The 20,596-nt window shown below is 34.9% G+C and overlaps 1 protein-coding gene across 4 annotated transcripts in view; it reads right to left on the reverse strand.

Moving 5' to 3' along the window:
• LOC128016421 (probable E3 ubiquitin-protein ligase HECTD4) overlaps positions 1-20,596 on the reverse strand; it is an 89,299-nt gene that overhangs the window by 37,204 nt on the left and 31,499 nt on the right. For all 4 annotated transcript variants that reach the window (XM_052600911.1, XM_052600910.1, XM_052600909.1 and 1 more), the window contains exons 26-49: positions 20,290-20,482; positions 20,111-20,215; positions 19,230-19,318; positions 18,391-18,557; positions 18,171-18,303; positions 17,064-17,208; positions 16,817-16,983; positions 15,832-15,978; positions 14,401-14,585; positions 14,170-14,323; positions 12,581-12,861; positions 11,540-11,729; positions 11,375-11,456; positions 11,095-11,297; positions 9,857-9,992; positions 9,556-9,738; positions 8,422-8,586; positions 5,506-5,675; positions 5,273-5,388; positions 4,467-4,570; positions 4,110-4,271; positions 2,396-2,544; positions 2,204-2,283; positions 999-1,162 (exon numbers count right to left, since the gene is read on the reverse strand). In XM_052600911.1, the coding sequence (XP_052456871.1) occupies positions 999-1,162; positions 2,204-2,283; positions 2,396-2,544; positions 4,110-4,271; positions 4,467-4,570; positions 5,273-5,388; positions 5,506-5,675; positions 8,422-8,586; positions 9,556-9,738; positions 9,857-9,992; positions 11,095-11,297; positions 11,375-11,456; positions 11,540-11,729; positions 12,581-12,861; positions 14,170-14,323; positions 14,401-14,585; positions 15,832-15,978; positions 16,817-16,983; positions 17,064-17,208; positions 18,171-18,303; positions 18,391-18,557; positions 19,230-19,318; positions 20,111-20,215; positions 20,290-20,482 (3,670 nt within the window). The remainder of the gene's footprint in view (positions 1-998; positions 1,163-2,203; positions 2,284-2,395; positions 2,545-4,109; positions 4,272-4,466; positions 4,571-5,272; positions 5,389-5,505; positions 5,676-8,421; positions 8,587-9,555; positions 9,739-9,856; positions 9,993-11,094; positions 11,298-11,374; positions 11,457-11,539; positions 11,730-12,580; positions 12,862-14,169; positions 14,324-14,400; positions 14,586-15,831; positions 15,979-16,816; positions 16,984-17,063; positions 17,209-18,170; positions 18,304-18,390; positions 18,558-19,229; positions 19,319-20,110; positions 20,216-20,289; positions 20,483-20,596) is intronic.

Consider the following 20,596-nt stretch of genomic DNA (forward strand, 5'->3'; position numbering starts at 1 on the left):
AACCCATGAAAATTATTATGACTCATGATAATTACTGTATGATCCTTTTTAGGTTAGCAAGAGCTCTTCGTTTAATTTACACTCCACAATCGATCTTTGTTGTGATGACAAATTAAGTATGACATTAAAATACATTTTAAATCATTATATTTTAATAATCTTTTGCTGTGTTTTAAAGAAGCACACTTATTTTGATGTGTTGACTTACTTACTAAAGCACTTGATACTAAAGTACTTAATTTCCATTGGAACTGTAGTGTGTTATTCGATCTTATATGTAACATTTATTATATATACATATATAAATTAATAACTGTTTAATATTTAAAATTGTATTATTCATTAGTAATTATATTGGGTATAAAAGCTAGTCTTGTTACTGTTATAACAATATTGAAATATTAAACCTATAAACATTTTTAATAAAGTTAATTGAAAACATTTATAGTATAGATACTAGTTGAAAAATAAAAATAAAAAAATAAATCCATTTTGCCAGACAACTAACTGAAATAAAATTTGTTGAAGTATAAGAAATACTAAAAACCAAAACGGAAAAAAATATAAATTAAAGCTAAATAGAATTTTAAAGAAAAATAAATAACTAAAACTTAAAAGGAAATTAAACGCAGTGTAAAATTAAATTCAAAATATTTGATATATTATTATGTTCCTGTAGCTCAATTGGTAGAGCACTGCGTTATCAAGCGCAATGTTGGGGGTTCGATTCCCCGGGAACACATGATATGTAAAAATTTATATGTAAAACACAGTAAGTCACTTTGGATAAAAGCGTCTGCTAAATTAATACATTTATTTACATTTAAATTTTTTAAAAGTTAATATATTATTTCAGGCACTTTTTTTTACGTTTTGTTTTTTTACTCTCAGGAATATCAAGTATATCTTACAAATGGACTAAAACCATTACGAATCACCTTGAACTTAGTTATGAGCACCACTGGTTTGCTTATAATGCATCATATTTGTGTACAAACCTTCTTCTGAATGTGGACCACGGGCCACATGCCTCCGGCCACGTCCTCCAGATAAGGAGCGAGCCGTTGACCGCAGTATGTGAAGTACACTCTTCCTTTAGGAGGCTGGCCGGGGGGAGGAGGAGTGCCTTCCAAACGCTCCCAACCGATGCCTGCAACATCCCCTGTGTCCAGACACACCACAAACATCACCCAAGCAGCTCAACAACTCCATGATACACATATGAACAACAACTAAATATTCATATAGCATTGTGAGTGATGACATATAGTGGATTTATAACGTCAAATGTTTGCCAACCAGCAATGAGGAGTTAAGTTACAAAAACTTCAACTTTAACCTATTCTCCTGAAAAACTGCACAGCTTTTTTAGCAACAAGACACTTTTTCAAGTATTGGCTTGTTGGGACAAAGCACTACATTGTTTTGAACACTGGTTTTTACTGCAAAAATTAAACCAATGTGTGTTTATTTCGGAAGCAGAATGGCTTATGATATTAAAACTTGTTTTCTTAAATGTATCAAAATTAACCAGTTCTATGCTTAAATACAAGAAAAATAAATAAATCTGTCAACGTGGCAAGAAATATAAGCTTGATAATTTAAAGGGAAAATACTATTTTTTCCCCACTTACCCCAGTTGCAAATATTACATTTTTCTTATTTTAAGCATAAACATACTTAAGTTTTATACAACCTCACTTGATTTTTTGATATTTCATTATTATTTTTGTTTTGTTTTTCCCTAAAATAAGACTCAATGGTAACACTTTACTTTAAGGTTGCATTTGTTAACTATATTTAACTAATTAACTAACATCAACTAACAATGAGCAATACACTCTTACAATATTAATTAATCTTAGTTAACGTTAGTTAATAAAAATACAACTGTTCATTTTAGTCCATGTTAGCTTAGGTATTATCAATAAATACAACTATTGATTTTAATAGTGCATTATTAAATGCTGGAATCAAGTTTATGTTAACCAATTAAGTTAATTAATGTTAACATATGCAGCCTTATTGTAACGCGCTACTGACACGTAAATGTAACTTGATTTAATAATGTTTCAGCATTAAGAAATACAAGACAGAAATACAGAGAAAGACATTTTCTTTTGTTTTTGCACACAGCTTCACAGTTGAGGACGTTGAGTGCTTGCAGTTAATGTCTGAATGAATAAAGTCGGTCCTATCTCACCAGGAAGTAGAGCCACGTCTAGTCTCACACTCTTCCACTGCAGCAAACTGGAGCCATTATAGTGTACCGCCCTCCCATTACTGAGCGGGAGAGAGACAGAAAAAGAAAGGAGTTTGGATGGGAAGCAGAGAAAGGAACAGAAAGAAACAGGTTGAGAGTACAGTGAACATGTTAAAAAGAGTGGGTCAGTACTTGTGAAACAGACAGGTGCCCACAGGACTGGTCCAGGCTCCGTCTCTCTTCTCGGCCTCTGGGGAGAAACCAAACGATACTACAGGGCCGCTGTCATCCTCAGAGTCTCCGAAAGAAACAACCTCGATCTCCCAGTAAAAAGAAGGAGCCTGGAAACAAGAAAGAGAGAAAATGTGAGCTTGAAGTAAAGAACTCTATCGCTCAATAGGTTGCAGTTGGGTAGACTTTCTAATATTTCAGACAGAGGTCTCTTCTCTTTGATCAAAAATATAGAAAAAAACAGTAATAATGTGAAATATTAATATAATTTAAAATAAAGGTTTTCTATGTGGATATATTGCAAAATGTGATTTATTTTTGTGATGCAAAGCTCAATTTTCAACATTGTTACTCCAGTCTTCGGAAGATGTCGACCGATATATCGGTTTTGCTGATTAATAAGCACCGATAGTTCACCAAAACACACACAAGCCTGATGCAAATGCTTAATAGCTCGACTGTCACCATCTATTTGCATTAGTTTATATCCAGCTGGTCACATTAATGCATTTGTTAGCCAGTGAAGTTGCAGATTTAAAGCAGTGACGTGAGAAAGCGAACCGATTTGTTCATTCATTCAGTTTTCCATTAAATTACATTATTTTTCTGTCCCAAATCGTTGTTAATGTTCATAAAGACTTCACACTGTGCTGGAAGACTGTATATTGTGCATTTTTCAGTGAAATGTTTGTATTTCTGTGACTCTAATAAAGTTTGTGTGCTTCATATAGAGAGTTGTAATACAGATCACATTTTTCTTTCCGTTTGCTCTGTTTTTTCTTTTGTTTTTTTTTTACACACAGAACTTCAAACTCATCTATGTCACTTTTATGATCATTCTTGACATGTTCTAGGATAGAAGCAATTAAAGTGTGAGAGTATACATACAATATCCATATGCTTGTTATTTCATTGCTATGGCCTTTATGTATATCAAGACAGCGATCTAGCTAGAGTGTTAATTTCAACATCTACAATACATTTTTACATTTTAAAGTTGCTTCTGTTAACATTAGTTAATGTATTATAAACTAACTTAATTATCAATATATAATATATAATATGTAATATTAATAATTTTATTCATTTACAAAGTAAGGTTCAGTACTGTACTGTTTTTTTATTTTATAGTAAAGCACTATTTCAGCTTTCAATCAGTATCGGTTGATTAATCGGTATCGGCCAGCGTGGTCCACTATCGGTTGACCTCCAGTCTTCAGGGTCACATGATCCTTCATAAATCATTTTAATCTGCTAATTTCTGATAATTTCATATTTATTTTATCATTGTCGACCACAGTTGTGGAAACTGTGACAATTTTGTTTCAGGATTATTTGATAAAGTTCAAAAGAACAACATTTATATGAAAAAAAATCTTTAAAAAAAATAATGCATCCTTGGCAGGGTTATTATCATATACTAAAACTAAAACCATGAAAAAATAAAATAATTTATTTACTTAATTGAGTTTAAAACATTAACTGATACATGTTCATTAAGTTTAAGTTGAAGTACTAAAATAACTGTAACTAAAAAAAAAAAAAAAAAAACGTTACAGACATAAAAAATAAATGAAAAAATCCAAAATATCATTGGATCTTGCAGAACAGAAGTCTTTATTTTATGTATTTATTTCCTTCAAAAGTGCATGAGCCACTAACAGGCTGTAGTTACCTGGACAGGCACAGGTGAAGTGGCGTAGATGAACGTTCCTCTGGGAAGACCTCCACCTGCGCTCGGATCGGCCAGAAAGGTCACGGAGGTCAAGTGTGAGGAGAACATGCAGGCGCGGACCGGAGGGAAGACACGTGACGGGCACCACGTGATTTCCTTCGGCTGCGGAGAGAGGAAGAAGATCTGGGTTTCCTGAGCAACACATTAATAACAATTCTGGTGAGATTATATGTTAAGCCAATCAGAAGGCTTTATGTCTGCCAGTCAGTTTGTGTGTTTACAGAGCAGCCCATATAAGACGAGCAGAATGCTGAGAGAAAAACACTCTTCTTGATCACATTAAATAAAGGACGTCACCTGTCGTTGATCAGTTTGCACTGGAGGAGGTGGAGGACGAGCACAGTCTCGATACAGCATCCGAACCCTCTCACACTGAGCCTCAACCATCACTAAACGCTCTCCTGCAGACACACACACCACCAGTCATGCATATAAATATATCAGTATAAAGATATCACTATATCAGTTATATAAGCTACTTTATGATTCACTGTATGAAAGCACAGCTGTAAAACCTCTTTTTAGTGTTCATGCAAGAGTCATGCGAGATTAAACATTAAGGGGTGAGTTAAAGAGTTTGTTCAAATGAAATCTTTATATTTATTCATTTTAATGTTTATTTAGGTTTTAGTAGTTTTGTTAAGTGCTTTTGTCATTTTCATTAGTATATATATATATATATATATATATATATATATATATATATATATAAAATTATTATTATTATTATCTACTTAGCTTTAATTTATTTATTTTTTATCTCCATTGGAAGAATGAATTTAAGCTTTTTACATATAAACGTTGATCCACGCACATACATAGAGCACATTAGGTACAGGTTTGATAGAAGCTCGAGAACCAACAAGGTTTGTTCTCAGTTAGTTCATGTATTCTTATGCAAGTTAAAAAAAATTCTAAAAATTCTAAATATTATATAAAATAAAATAATTAATATAATATAATTACATTTATATTTTATATCAACTGTATGCAAAAATAACATTTATATTTAATATAAAATTTTGTTTTACCATTATGGTAACTGTTTTAGGATGTATAAAACAAACAGGAAGTTGTTATTGGTTATTGGTGTGGGCTCTCACCAGGACTGCACTCCTGAGCGATTAGGTTGAGCACCTCGACCGCCGCGGGACACTGCTGAATGAACTCCTCACAGAAGGAGCTGTCCTCCAGCAGCTGTGCCATCACCAAACACGCCCTGACAGAGACAAACACACAGAATAAACACACAGATCCCAAACACTACTGTACAAATAATGCACAAAGAAGAAGAGCAACGGTTCGTGTTTGACTTCCATATTGTTGAGGGTCTGACCTGGTTCTGATCTCGGCCAGAAGACGCACCACGGCCATCACAGGACTGGAGCCGTCTCCAGACGCAGGCAGAGACGTGTGGATGGACAGACTGCCCTCCTGCGGCAGAAGCATGGACTGCACGGCCTGGACAACCTTCTCTGTGATGGACAGCTTGTGCAGCGGCAGAGCCTGAGCACAAACACACAGAAGATATCTGAGCTGCTTCACAAACCTGCAACATCACTGACATCGCTTGAAAAGTGCACAGGCAAAGGCACGTTCATTCATATCTGAAAGTGCATTTCTTTCTTGCAGTATGTTAGTCAGTTCAGTGGTAGGCAAACAGCGGGTTACTTTATATTTTTTGATTGTTTGTTAACTAACTAACTTACCAAGATGATTCCACATCATTAATTAAAGTCAATAGATTCCAATAAAGTATGGATGTTATGATGGAAAGCATGTCTGCATAAAATGTTATGTCATGTTTAATAAGAAGTAAATAAACTAACTAAACGAACTAAAACTATTCAAAATACAACATTTATTGAAAAAAATAAATAAGAATGTGTTAACATAAAAAAAATTAATTGAAACTAAAAGAAAATTAATTACAAATATTAAATAATTAGAAATGTTGCCTGAAATAAATTTAAATTGAAGTACCGTATTTTTCGGACTATAAGTCGCATCAGTACAAAAATACGTGATGACGAGGAAAAAAACATATATAAGCAGGGCTCCAAACAAAAAAATCGAGTAAGGAGCCATTGGCTCCTATAAAAAAAAAAAAAAACTTAGGTGCCAAATGATTTTTTTTAGGTGCCACAGAATAAACATGTTTTATGCGTTTTATTTTAATTTATTTTACATTTTAACTTTTTAATCATACTGATGTGTTTGTGTGTCATCTTTTCTTGACTTTATCAGCATTTTAATCCATCTTGTAGATGACCTTGGAATGAAGGTTCACTTAAAGTGGAAGCTAAATGTCTTTTCCAACTTGAAATATACAGTCGTGCTTTGTTTATTACACAAAATCTATACCAATATCATGTACCGTAAGCATCACTTGGCCCCTGAGTATAGTTTGGGGTCCTCAATGCATCCTGTAAATGTTGTCATACTCTCTTAAAAATAAAGGTGCTTCATGATACCATAGAAGAACCTTTTTTTTCCCTGTCTAAATGGTTTCATAAAGAACCTTTAACATTTGAAGACAATAACAGATTATGAAAAGGTCAGAAAGAGATTGTTCTTCAAAAAGCCTTTGACTGAATGGTTCTTTGTGGAACCAAAATTGTTCTGTGAAGAACCTTTTAAGCGCCTTTATTTTTAAAGGTGCCATCTGTAATGTTTGGCAAAAAAAATCAAGTCATACTCCACATTCCATACCAGATGGGGGCAGTATGCCTCAATAAAGTGAATTGGTCTACTCTAGACTAACAAACGAGAAACGGCATAGTCTCTATGCTCCGCCCCTACTTTCACAACAACACTACAGCCATAGCCGAAGCCTAATAACTGTGCGTTCACACCGCCCACGTCTAGAGCGTCAAAAATCGCTCTAGCCGCTCTTACTTTGATACTTTGTAAATTAAAAAGTAACAAAGCTTTTTACGATTACTGGACGGCAAGTGCACTTCAAATAATGAAGTTCATGCATTAACAGAACACAGCATGGACTAAGATCTTGTTAAGAAGAAGCCTTATGATTATAAACGAGAACTGTTAACGATATTGCCAATATCCACACAGATGACAGCTTTACCTGTTGTAGTTTGTTCAAGTTATGAACGAATTAAATGCTGTTTTTCTGCACTGTCTCTTCAAGTCTCCATCATTTCTCTCTCACGCGCGTTTATCAGGTGTGTGTCAACACTGCTGCGTGGCAGAGGAGGACTGTTTAAAACTCTTTTCCCCACTAAAACTTCAATGCGCGTTCTCTCAATGCACAAACATAAAAGATGTGAATGCAAAACAATCAGGATAACATGTAAATACACAGGCCTAGTCGCCAGTGGCGACCTCAGCAAAAACTTCACTCGCATTTTAATATTTATGGTCGCAAATGCGACCGTGTTAGTCGCAGTTTGGAGCCCTGATAAGTCGCACTGGATTATAAGTCACATTTATTTAGAACAAAGAACCAGGAGACAGCCCTCTCGCGGCTGGAGACGGTAATGTTTTCTCTTGGTTCATTTCTCTTAGTTAATTTCTCTCGGTTCATGTTAAATTAATTTTGATAAATAAGTTGCACCTGACTATAAGTCGCAGGACCAGCCAAACTATGAAAAAAAGTGTGACTTATAGTCCGGAAAATACGGTACTAAAATAACTCAAATTTAAAGAGAATACACTTTCATTTGTGTTTTATTAACAGAAGACATTTTAATAATTAAAAAAATCTTAGTAAAAAGTAAAAACTTTTAATTTGACGTTTTAATCGTTTGTTGTGTTTTATAGTACACTTCTTTTGATGTGTTGACTAAAACTAAAGAACATGTTAAGCACTTGATTATCATTTTAACTGCATGTTATTCAATATTATTCAATAAGTGTGTCAAAAACACTAAGTTAATATAAATAAATAAATAAATATATAAATATATAAATAAATAAATGCATTCAATGAAATGATAATAATAATAATAATTTTAATTACAATTAACATTCACTTGAGTGTCGATACAGTTTGCATTTAGTGTATTGTTAAAAGTGCATTATGTCTGAAATAATCACTTTTTTAAAGTATGCTAAAGTTTACGTAACTTTCACAAGTTAAAAATAATGAGTATTATAAGTAAAAATGAATAATTCTATGTCATATGATGTAAAAAATAATGAGCAATGAAACTGTGAACAATAAAATTTTCATTAAATCAATCCAAAACATGAAATTCTGCCGTTTTGCAGACGTTTCAGAGTCGATTACCTCAGAGCGAGGGGTGCAGAGGCGGGATATGGGCACGGTGAGGATATCAGATGCTTTGCTGGTGCGTCGGTACTCGCTGGAAGGAAACCTGACCGTGGCCATTCCCTCCTGCTCATTAATGGATATGACGACTCCAACACTGTCCAACACACCTTTACCCACCACCTGCCACCGAGAACAAACACGGACAAACACTTCAGCAAGATACTAGTCATGTGAACAACTTAAAAAACTCATCAGCATGTAGAGTAGAGCCTGAATGATATGGGTTTTCTGGGGAGCCGATACGATACCGATATTAGACAGTAAAATGCCGATATTGATAGATATCGGCCGATATTCTTTGTGTATATTAAAATACATTGCCAGTCAAAGGTTTGGACACACTTACTATAACTGTCTAAACTTTTGACAAGAACTATATATAGAATACAGTATAAACAAACAGCATATATATATATATATATATATATATATATATATATATATATATATATATACATAAACCCATTTTGTGCAATGACCACTCAAATGTGGTGATCAAACACTTATAATGATGTTAATAAAAGATATGTAATATTGGCAGGGAATTTAACAATTTAACAATAAACTTTATTATCCGAAATGAGACTGACATCAGTTCACTGAACAGTAAAGTTGAAGTTTATTCAACTTTATTTCAAATAATTCCATTCAACTTTATTCCTTTGAAGTGTATTTCGTTTCAGAACATTCATTCATGGATTTGCGCTACTGCCTTCACACAGAAATTAAACTTACTAAAGGTGGTCTCATTCAAAAGGGACGAACACTCGATTTCAGGGTTCAAGAAGGGATCCCACAAATTTGGTGCAGATCCACCACGCTGTTACGGAGATACGACCATTATATGTTATTATATGTCATAGACTTAAGCTTTAAAGCGTTTCATCCAGGTCGCCAGTAGCAAACAGTGGAGCGCATAATTATACCATTTAAAAGCATTTTATCAGAATTTTATGTTCTGTAAAGAAAAAATCATATTGGCGGCATATTTGCTGATACCGATATATGTGCAACAGGTTTTTTATCGGCCAATAAAATCGTCACAAACTATATATATCGTTCGAGCTCTAATTTAGAGTAATGACTGACCTGGACTTCAGAGCCGATCTTGATGGTCTCCTTGAATCCTCCCAGCGCACAGAGAGCCGCTACGGCCTGTCGGCCAATGGCCTGCAGCTTGGCTAACTTCCTGCCGCTGCTGGTGCCGCTCTCCAGAATACTCTCAGCATACTTGCCCAACTGAGGGATGTACATCAAGGCCCTGGACAACACCTGAAGGAGAGGAGTATGGAGTTGACACAAAACACAAACTGTTTCAGCGAACGCTCAATGAAGAACTTTTGATAACTGTAACTGCGCCTATGTTAGGGAGCGAAAGACCTCAGCGCACCTTTTCTGCGGTGCTGGTCCATATCTGAGCCGTGTTGGACTCAGGTGCGGTCAGGAGACTGTGCAGCAGAGCGATGACCTCCGCAGCCATGCTGTTAGCCACGTGACCGCTGATGAAGGGCCGCACCGGATCTGAGCTGCGTGTCAAATCAAAGAGTTTCAGTCATTTCTCCTAAACACCTCCTGGAATCAGCCGTTGAAATCATTTTGGAAAATTGTTTAGGTAGCGACGGTTGGTTTGAAATGTCACAATGACAAGAGTAACATCCTAAACTGTAGGATTTTAAGAAGTTTAGAGTTCAAATAAGTTTTGACAAAAATAAAATGTTTTACAAATGAACATACCTCACATTTCAGCCTAATGAATGATAATGTCAGGAATTCCTAAACCGTTTTGTCAGTCGAGCCCCTTAGATATATTAACTTAATAGAAATATTTACTTAAAGTAAACCTTGAGTTTTTAAGTGAATATTTTAATAACTGAATGACATATTTGCATGTTCATAGTTCTCTGATTTTGGTTAATGGTTTCATGACATGCAAATAAACTCATAAAATATTACATATTTGTAAGCATTTTATTTGGATTACATTTTTAAACGACTTATATACACAGTTTGACGACACATATTTAGGTCTCACTATTATTAGTATTAAATATCATGTTGTTTTAACTCACATAAGTGATCGTTAAATTAATAATTTTATTTTAAACTGCAAATTACTAATATTAAAGCCTTAAATTCTTCACTTTCTGCACCGTAATTAAACAATGCAAACAAATAAACATGACATTATAACAGAGTTATTAGAGTTCACTGAAACCTAAACCATAAAACAATTATTGTTACTTGAAATAAACTAACTAAAGAGAAAAAAAATGCAATGTAGTTAATAAACAAAAATTTGATTAAAGCTAAATAGATTAAAAAAATAATAATAATAATAACACGACAAAAGCACACAAAATTACTAAAACTGAAATGAAAACAATATATTTAATAAAATATTAATAAAAGCTATAATAGCATCTCAACGATACAAAAATAACCCTGCTTTATTAGGTATAACAAGGAGGTAAGATGAAAAAAATAAATAAATTAACCCCTTCCAAAGACAGTCAAGCACCTTCAGATATAAAAACTCCCACTGAATTGCACGAATCACTTGAATTTCAATATCAGACCGTCAGATTTCACTGAGTTTGCAGGTATGCAGTATATAAACCTTACTCTTACCGAGCCAGCTCAGCGTTCCTCTCTCTGCACACCGTAGACTGGGCGCTTTTCTTCTTGTCCCCTGTGGTGGATATCCCAGCATTCTCCTGACCCGTGCTCTCTATCGGAGGACCCACACTAACAATAAGCCCAGACTGAGCCCACTTATTGGCTTTCCTCAGAGCGGACGAAGCCTCCTCCGTGATCACCTCACAGCAGCCGCTCTGCAAAACACAGGCGTTTCACTCATCCAGCACTGCTTTCTGCTCCCCAAACCCATCCACACTAAACCAAAGCTGACCTTCGTCATGTCCCGGTCCATCTTCACCACCTTCTCCATGTTCGCTCCAGTGCCGAGGCGGAAGGGACGACCCTCTGAGCTGCTGCAAGGTGTCGCGCAAACACTGACATCAGCCATAACTCGGTGTCAGAACTGAAGTGTTGAATGAGCTCAGAGTGTTTTTACCTGAGTAAGGGCTGAAGCACCTCATGCGACGACTGGTCTTCTCTTTTATGGATGAAAATGGACAGCTTGCCATCCACGGCTTCACCCTCCTCGCTAGCGTCTCTGTCGGTCTTAGCGCTGCTCTTGGGACAGGCCCGTGTCAGACTGGTGTCGGCCTCAGAGGCGCTGGGGGAGAGCAGCGTCTGACAACCTACGAGCGGAGATTAAAACATTTAAATAAGCATGTTGATAAAGCATACATATTAGAACTACAGTGGGTAAATTATTAAAGCATAAAATAAACGACTCCATGTATAAATAAATGATCAAATAGTGCCTGAAAGTTTAATAACTAAAGTTTAATAACTAAAGTAAAAAATAGTACCTATAAGTTAAAGTTTAGTGTTAGGTTTAAGTTATAAGATAAGTTTAGGGTTGCAAAAAGGGTTCCAGCAAATTTCGGAAATATTCCAGAATTCTTTTGGAATATTCCAGGGATTTTGGGAAATGTTCCACCCCTTTGCGACCCGAAGGTAAAATAGTAATTTTGTTTCATATTTAATTTTTTTTTTAGTTTGTATTTTTGAAAAATGTCTATATAGTTTTTCTTACAACTATATAAACTAAGACTGAAATTAACAGTTTTAATTATCTTACTAGATCAAGTTAAACTAAATAAAAATGAGAAATGCTGTGAACTAAAATAGGTTTAAGCTTTTTTACATTTGATTTTTATTTATTTTAAAGTTATTTTAAGTTATTTCAAATATATATTTTTTTAATGGTTTTTGTTTTAGTAAACTATAATATCCCTCAGTTGCAAGGATGTATTTAAATGAGCAAAATAACAGTAAAAATATTGGAAAAAGTAAAAATACATTGAGAAATGCTGTGCAACTAGCATAAATAAAATTAGTTTAATTAATTTCTTTTAATTATTTTAAGGCATTTCAAGTAACAAAAATATTTTTATGGTTTTTAGTTTTAGTCAACTATTACATCACTCAGTTGCATAGATGTATTTAAATGATCAAAAATTATAATATTGATATTTTCTGGCACCTGGCACCACGTAGTCGGCCAGCTTGGCCAGCAGCAGAGACGCGATGCGGAAGGCAGGATCACTGGCCTCCTGCTGCTCCGTGTCCAGCGCATACGCCGAGTAGCTCCAGGACGGCAGCGCTACATTCCCACAATCCTCCACACTCATGAGCGGCAGAGCAGCGCGGCACAGCTGCAGGATGATCAGCACCAGTTTGGGGGAGGGCCGCTGGTCCAGCAGCAGAGACAGTAGTTTAGACACGCAGGCAGGCTGGCTCAGGATGGTTTTGCCAATGTGGCTCCTGGAGGAGGAGAAAGAGCGATGCAACAGTTCAAACCGGGTAAAATCTGGAAAATCCATTACGACTTAAGCAGAATATGCAAAAAGATGAAAGTCATGCACAATTGAATCAAGACTGGACTGCCGAAACCGTAAAATAATGTCTGTTGTGTGTATTAGCAGCATGCTGAATCTCCAGTGTGGTGCGATTCAGAATGACTCTTTTGAGCAGGTTCCTCAGTTGATCAAAATGATTCACAAAATGAATCGCTTTGCTTTACCGAACAGCAGATTACCTCAAATGTCACTCAAACTGTAGCGATTACTTATGTTCATGTGTTGTTAACCCTTTAGGAAATGAGACTTAAATCAGTATAATTCTAATACATAACTTTTATTAATGTTATTAATTTATTCTTCATCAGTTTTTTCATTTTTATTTTTGTATTGTGGTTAAACAGTAACAATAAATACAACGTAACCATTTAGGTACGGTCTTAATTTACTGATGTATAAAACATGAGTTAAGTGCACTAAATTGTATTGAATGTGCACGTTTAGGCTACTTCAAATCTTTAACGTACATTTTTAGAAATTGTACTTACAAATAATACAATATTAATGAAATGAAAGGCCACTTAAGAGACTTAAAGAGAGACACTTTCATGACCGTTTCTGAACACACTTAAGTGCACTTTAAAAAAAAATGTCATTTATAATAATGTAAAATTAATTGTTCACTTTGAAGTACATTTTATATCATGTTGATATTTAAATCAATAACCTTGCATTGTGTTTTAAAGCAGTAAACTTATTTTGATGTGTTGACTAACATACTAAAGCAGATTTAAAGTTCTTGATTATCATTTTAACTAAAATATTTTATTTGTTAATATATTTTAAACATTCTAAATAACTTCATTATAATAAATGTGTAATCACAAATATATTTAAACACATAACATACAAATTCCAATAGAAATGTCTTTAAAGAAGATGCTTGTCAGTACATTTCAATTAAATTTAAATTGCATATAGAATTGTACTTAAGTGGCTCAAAAAGCACTCAAACGATCAGCTAACTGCATTTGATATAATAATTTAATATAATGTAATTGAAGCTATCCTACATTTTAATTTCACTGTTATTAACATGCAATTAAATTTTCAAAAGCGTTACATTCAGTTTACACTTAAGTATATTCTTGTACGGTGTATAACTTCCATAAAAAGTGCTATTTTTACACAGTTTATCTTTTTATAAAGAAGCAGCAAATGGAAATCCTTGAAACGGGTGTGAAACCAAAGGAACTGAGAACGGTTTCAGTACCTGGACAGATCGTTGAGCAGACTGAGCACATCCTGCAGGGCGTCGTTTCCCGCCGCTTGGTTCCCGCAGCAGTCTGTCGCGCGAGCCAGGTGATTGGTCAGCAAGCTAGACACCTGTCGTGCCAGCCCAGAATGCACTGCGTCTGTGGAGCCTCCTATTTATCAACAGTGAGCGTCGGTTAACACTGAACAGGATTTCTGTGATGCTTCTCCAACCGCAAACGTTGCTCACCTTCGACTTTCTCCCACTCGATGCAGCGGTTGGCCAGCACCTGGAAAGCGGCCCAGGCCATCGTAGCCACTTTCTGTTTTTTGGTTTGTTTCTCGCTGGAGCTGCTGTCTCTCTGACTGCTGAGACTGCACAGTCTGTCCATGAGCTGAACCAGACCGCTGCGTACCAGACACTGCTCCTCGCTCCTGAGCACAGCGACACACAACACGGTTTACATCCACCTCTGAATCTGCCTCATGTCACCTGCGGTCAATGCTCTGGCTAGTGTTGACACATTCTCTGTTGTTCTGTGTTGTTATTGTTCGGTTTAACTAGTAAAGACTAAATAAAATCTATATATGCATTGACAAATTCAAATAGGAAACAGAACCGTTGCATTGGAAACTTACTGAAACTAAACATATTTTAGATGAATGTACTAAAATTACTAAAACTAGGACTGTAGTAAAAATAAATGTGCTTAAAAAAAAAAAAATTCATCATTTAAAACTGAAATAAAAATAAATGAGCTAAATATAAAATGGCAGAAGTACATTACAAAATAAATCAAATTTAAACTAAGATTCAAATCAAAACTTAACATATAAATGCAAATGTAAAATGTTAATAAAACCTATAATAGTATATTAATATTACAGAATGCTAATTACACTAATACTGTAACAGTACACTGGGATTTTAAAATCAATATTATTCAACATCATAACGACAACACCATTATTCATCACCTGAAACTCAAATAATATAATAATATAATAATAATAATAAAACGTATAATGAAACCTGGATATAATAAAAGCTATTTTAAAAATGTCAATCAATACTATCAGAGCATGAAAAAAAATAATACTAAAATAACACTGATACTATAATAGCAAGTTGGGATTTAAAATTCAACATTATTCATAATAAAAAAAAAAAAAAAAAAAAAAGCTAAATAGAAATAATGAAAAGAAGAATAAAAATGACAAGCGCATTCAATTATTTTAAAAAAAGAAAACCAAAAATATAAAATTAAAAGATAACTATAAATGTATATAAACAATAGTAAAATAACTGGAATAGCAAGCTGGAATTTTAAATAAATAAATAAATAAAGAACACAAAAAAAAATGACTAAAACTAAAATGTAAATGAAAACTCAAAATATAAAATTAAATGCAACCTTATAGGTTTTTTTTTTTTTAAATACTACATAAATTACACAAAAATAGCACTTTTTTTTTTTTTTTTCAATAAAAGCATGTTGGTAACATTATATCAAAATTGGCGCCAATTGCTTTTTTATAAACACTTTCCAAGTGTTACTGTAACAGTAATCAGAGCGCATTATTTCCAAGAAGAACTCATTTCTTCTGTTCTGTTGACGTCACCGGGGTCTTGTTACAGAAGTCCATATGTGATTTGATGAAATGAGGGCTGAATGTTCACCTGGTGTAGGGGATGGTGCACAGCAGGCCGATGCTGTTGGCGCAGGCGATTGGGTAACGGGCGCAGAGAGACACCACTGACGTCATGGTCTCTCCAAACGCCTCCTGGACCTGCTCCATCATGCCCCCGCAGGTCAGTTCCTCCACCCTACACACACACACACACACACACACACACACACACAGGCTCTCATGAGGACAACTGAAGCTTCACAACACGGATGCAACAATCTGCAGATCGATCTACCAATATTAAACCAAAAATAAAGGTTTGTGGTCAGTAAGACGTCTGTTCTGGTCCCCAAGGCTGCATTTAGTTGATTAAAAATGTAGTAAAAACAGTACATTTGTGAAATATTATTACAATTAAAAATAACTCTTTTCTATTTAAATATATTGTAAAATGTAATTTATTTCTGTGATGCGCAGCTGTATTTTCCTGCAGTCTCCAGTGTCACATGATCTTCAGAAATTATTCTAATGTACTGATCTGCAGCTTGAGTAAGGGTGTGTGATATGTCATATCTTAATATTTTTGGGGATTTTTCCAATACTGATTATTAAAACAAATAATATTTACTAACCCTTTATTTTAAGGTGTTTTTTATTTTATTTTATAGCTTTAATAACATCTGATTGGCCTCGTCACACAGTGAATGTTTTTTGTTTGTTTTTTGCACAGTGACTGACATACTCGACAATATCAGCTTGCATTTCATTAAAACAACAATTATAATATTATCATAGATGGCAGCCAAAGTTAGGCACACCCCTATGCTCAAGAAAAAACTTCAGAGAACAGCTGAGCAGCTTCCTCTTTCTGTGGAAACCGTGATGCATTTTATTTCTCAGGATTCATTGACGAATAGAAAGTTCAAGAGAACAGCATTCATGTTAAATTGAAATCTAGAAACTGTTACATTTGCTGAATAAAATGATAAATTTTAGAGTGTATTGCATGTTGAAATATCTGAGGTTAGATGTACCGTGGGCCGCCCTGCAGCACCATGGTGACGGGGCCGACCAGATGTGTGACTCCTCCGACCCGGACGGCAGCAGTGAGCAGCTCCCTCATGTGAACCAGAGCCTGTCTCCGGGTGCGTCCTCTCCTCCAGCGCGTCTGGGCCGCCGACAGGAAGCTGCTGCTGGACACCTGCAGGCACAGGACGCACGTAAGAGCTGATGTTCGTCCGTGAGCGACACCAGTGTCCTGCTGAATGAGTCTGATCTTACGGTCTGATCGGGAGTGGTTCCTATGAAGGCGAACAGCTGTCCCAGCAGCACACTGTACGTGGGCTTGTCCTTGCGGTCTTCAATGGCCAACGACTGCAGCAGAGTAAAAGAGCTGCTCCGGTGACTGGATGGATGGAGGCGCCTCCTACACACACACACACACACAGAGAGAGAGAGAGACTGGTTATTAGTTTGTAAAAAAAAACAATTACATTTAGAATTTACCTAACATTAAAACTGACGTGTTATTTTTTTAACAATAAATGTCACTAAACATGCATGTATTTTAACATGCATAAATAAAAAAATATTCATAAATAAATGCATGAATAAATCCGCACAAGTATAAATAAATAAATGCAAAAATAAAAATATATGCATAAATAAATGCATGAATAAATTTGCACAGGTATAAATAAATAAATGCATAAATAAAAATATATGCATGAATAAATGTATTAATAATGAAACAAATGCATAAATAAATTACTTAAATGCATAAACCTGAATTTACCTATTACAGCAATAAGCCAGTAAAAAAAAAAAAAAAAAAAATATGTAAAATCATCAAAATAACATGGCATTAAAACCGACATCTGCAATTTTTGATTCACAGTCGTCCACGGTTTACAACAAATTATTGATTTACTAATCACTGCCTCATCAGAAAAAAACAAAGCCATGTTTTGGAGAAACTGAACTTTGAATGGCTCTGCAAAATAAGCTGTCATAGGAGAAAGTATTTTAACAAAAAAACTAAAAAAATTAATTACAAAAAGAAGAATAAATAAATTCACAAATAAATATAGTAATAAATAAATGCATACATTTATTAATAAATAAATGCATTGATAAATGTATAAATAAATGTAAATATGTATAAATAAATGCATAAATAAAATAAATGCATGAATAAATTCAGCTTTAATAAAAATAATAATAATCATAACAAACAGTTCTTCGCTGTTTAAGTAATAATGTAGTTTATTATTCTAACTTAGGCTATTTGCAGTTGCCCAGCACCGTAGATACTTGGTGCTTTCAGGTTAAATTCAAGTGATGTGTATTCACAGGTGTGCATATGTTCATCCTTTACGTCTCAGGTACCTTTGTGCTCCATGTGGGAACTCCACATCACTGTTGGCAATCATTTCCAAATCTGAGGGAGCGGACATACTGCGCAGGAACACAGGCTGCTTCACGATGGGATGGGATTTGGCGTCTGACACAGACTTACAGGCTGCAAGCAGAAGTTCAGAGGGCCGTGAGCACAGCTGTATGTTTTTGCAGGCGTGTGTGTGCATGTGTAAAAGCGTATGCAGGTCACCTGTTGTGCAGGTGGGTGTTGAGGACAGACTCTTGCTCTGCGGAGCGATGGTGACATGCAGCAGCAGCTCCGAGCGGTTGATCAGGCTCTTCACCAGCGCTTTGGTTTTAGTCAGAGGAACAGAGCTTCTCTGCTGCGTGGAGTTCACCTCATGGAAGAACTTCTCTCTGATCCGAACAAAACAAAACACAATCACAATCACCTGAAGTAGCAGTAAATTCAGAAGTACACACTCATTCAAAAGTTTGGGGTCTGTCTTTGAAAGCCTCTTACTTATTTTGCATTTATTTTTTTTATTTTTGAATATCATTAAGCTACTTATTATAGTTTTTATTAATATTCTGAATCAGTTTTATGTACTTTGTTTTCATTTTAAATTTAGTTAAATTTTATCAAATTTGTTGTCAGTTTTGACATTTTTAGTAGTTTTTGGTGTTTTAATATGTCTGTGCATTTTTTCATAAATATTTCATTTCAGTTATAGCTTTAGTTATTTTAGAACATTTAGAACATAAATTTAAAATGTCGATTTGACAACTAGCTGAATTTTATTTTTTTACATATTTATTTTAAGTTAATATCCATTTTATTTCAAGTAACGGAAATGCTTTTATGGTTTTAGTTTTAATTTCAGTTTTAGTTTTAGTTAACTAGAAAAACCCTGGTCTCTTTTACCCTGATTCGATATCTGATGAATTTATATGACATTTTAAGTGTCTTTACTCTCACTTTTGATCAACTGCTGAAGGAAACCATTAATTTCTTCCTAATCCCAAACCAAACGCTTTGTGATAAATGTAGCTTCACTACAGGAAGTCGTAATGTGTTTCCCATCATACCTTAAAGCCATCACAGCGTTTTCTGGATCAGTGGGGTCCAGAGGAACCTCCTTCAGTGAACACAGAAGCTCCAGCTCCTTCATTTTGTTCTGTGGGCCACAAGACAAACCAAAAGTGTTCATCTTTGATAAACGCAATACAATGGAAGCAAGTAACGCCAAGAACGTTGAAATTCTTTTTGTATGTTGCTTGAACAACCTTCAAGCATACTTTAAATCTTAGAAGTACATTTTTTAAAGCTGTAATTGCAGATAAAAATAAATAAATAAAAAAAAATGTAAAAAATAAAAGGCCACTTAAGTTTCTTAATAAACACACTTAAGTAAACTTTGAAAAAGTGTGAATAAAATGTTACTTTAAAGTACATTTTAAATCATTGTTTTAATAATATTTGTCACTAATTTTGATGTGCTGACTAACATAGTGAAGCACATGTAAAGTACTTGATCATTTGAACTTTAGTTTTTGATATTACATTTAATGTTAACGTATTTTGTAAGTAAATGTATTGCAACTTCACCAACATTACAAATGTGCGATTACGAATATATTTAGATGCATGAAATTCAAGTTTCAACAGAAACCACATTTAAGTATATTTTAGGCAGCACATACAACAGTGCTTCAACCATATTTCAAAGACAATAGAATTACGAAATTACATATAAAGATGTACTTAAGTCTAAATGCAATTAGTTTGGCTAATTGCATTTAATATGCATTTAAACTATAATGCATTCTAATTTAATTGCAATTAGTGTCTAAAAACATTACACTATACATTTTAAAGTATATTATTCCATATTAAGTGCTGTTTTTAAAACTATGCCTAGTGTACTTCTTTCCACAAGGATAACGATCATATGTCTCCGATCACTGACCTCAAAGAAGTGATAGTCGTGGAAGAAGGGAGAGTTGTTCTCCAGTTTGCCCTGCTGAGCTTCTTCTGCTTCATTCTGCCACTTCTGCTCCAGTTCAGCTACACTCTGAAACAAACACACACAGACACGATAAGAGCGTCACACAGCGTGTGTGAGAGGAGCTGCTGTGGGACACACACCTGTAACTGTCTCTCCATTGCGTTGATCTTCTTGAAGGTCTCGGCCATGATCTTGCAGAGCAGGTTGTGCTCCTCTCTGTGCATGTCTCTGTACTGGAAGTTGACCAGCGACTGCAGCGCATCCACCAGACCCAAGTGCTTGATGACACACGACACGATCACTTCCTCCATCACATCAGGACGCATCACCTCTCTGAGAGACCATCAGGACACTATTAATGTCATGCTTTTAAATTCACATTTATTTGTATAGCGCTTTTCACAATACATAACATTTTAAAACAGAGTAAGAAAATGCTGAAATTTG

This window comes from Carassius gibelio, chromosome A7 (genome assembly GCF_023724105.1).
Source record: "Carassius gibelio isolate Cgi1373 ecotype wild population from Czech Republic chromosome A7, carGib1.2-hapl.c, whole genome shotgun sequence".
NCBI classification, from domain to species: domain Eukaryota; kingdom Metazoa; phylum Chordata; class Actinopteri; order Cypriniformes; family Cyprinidae; genus Carassius; species Carassius gibelio.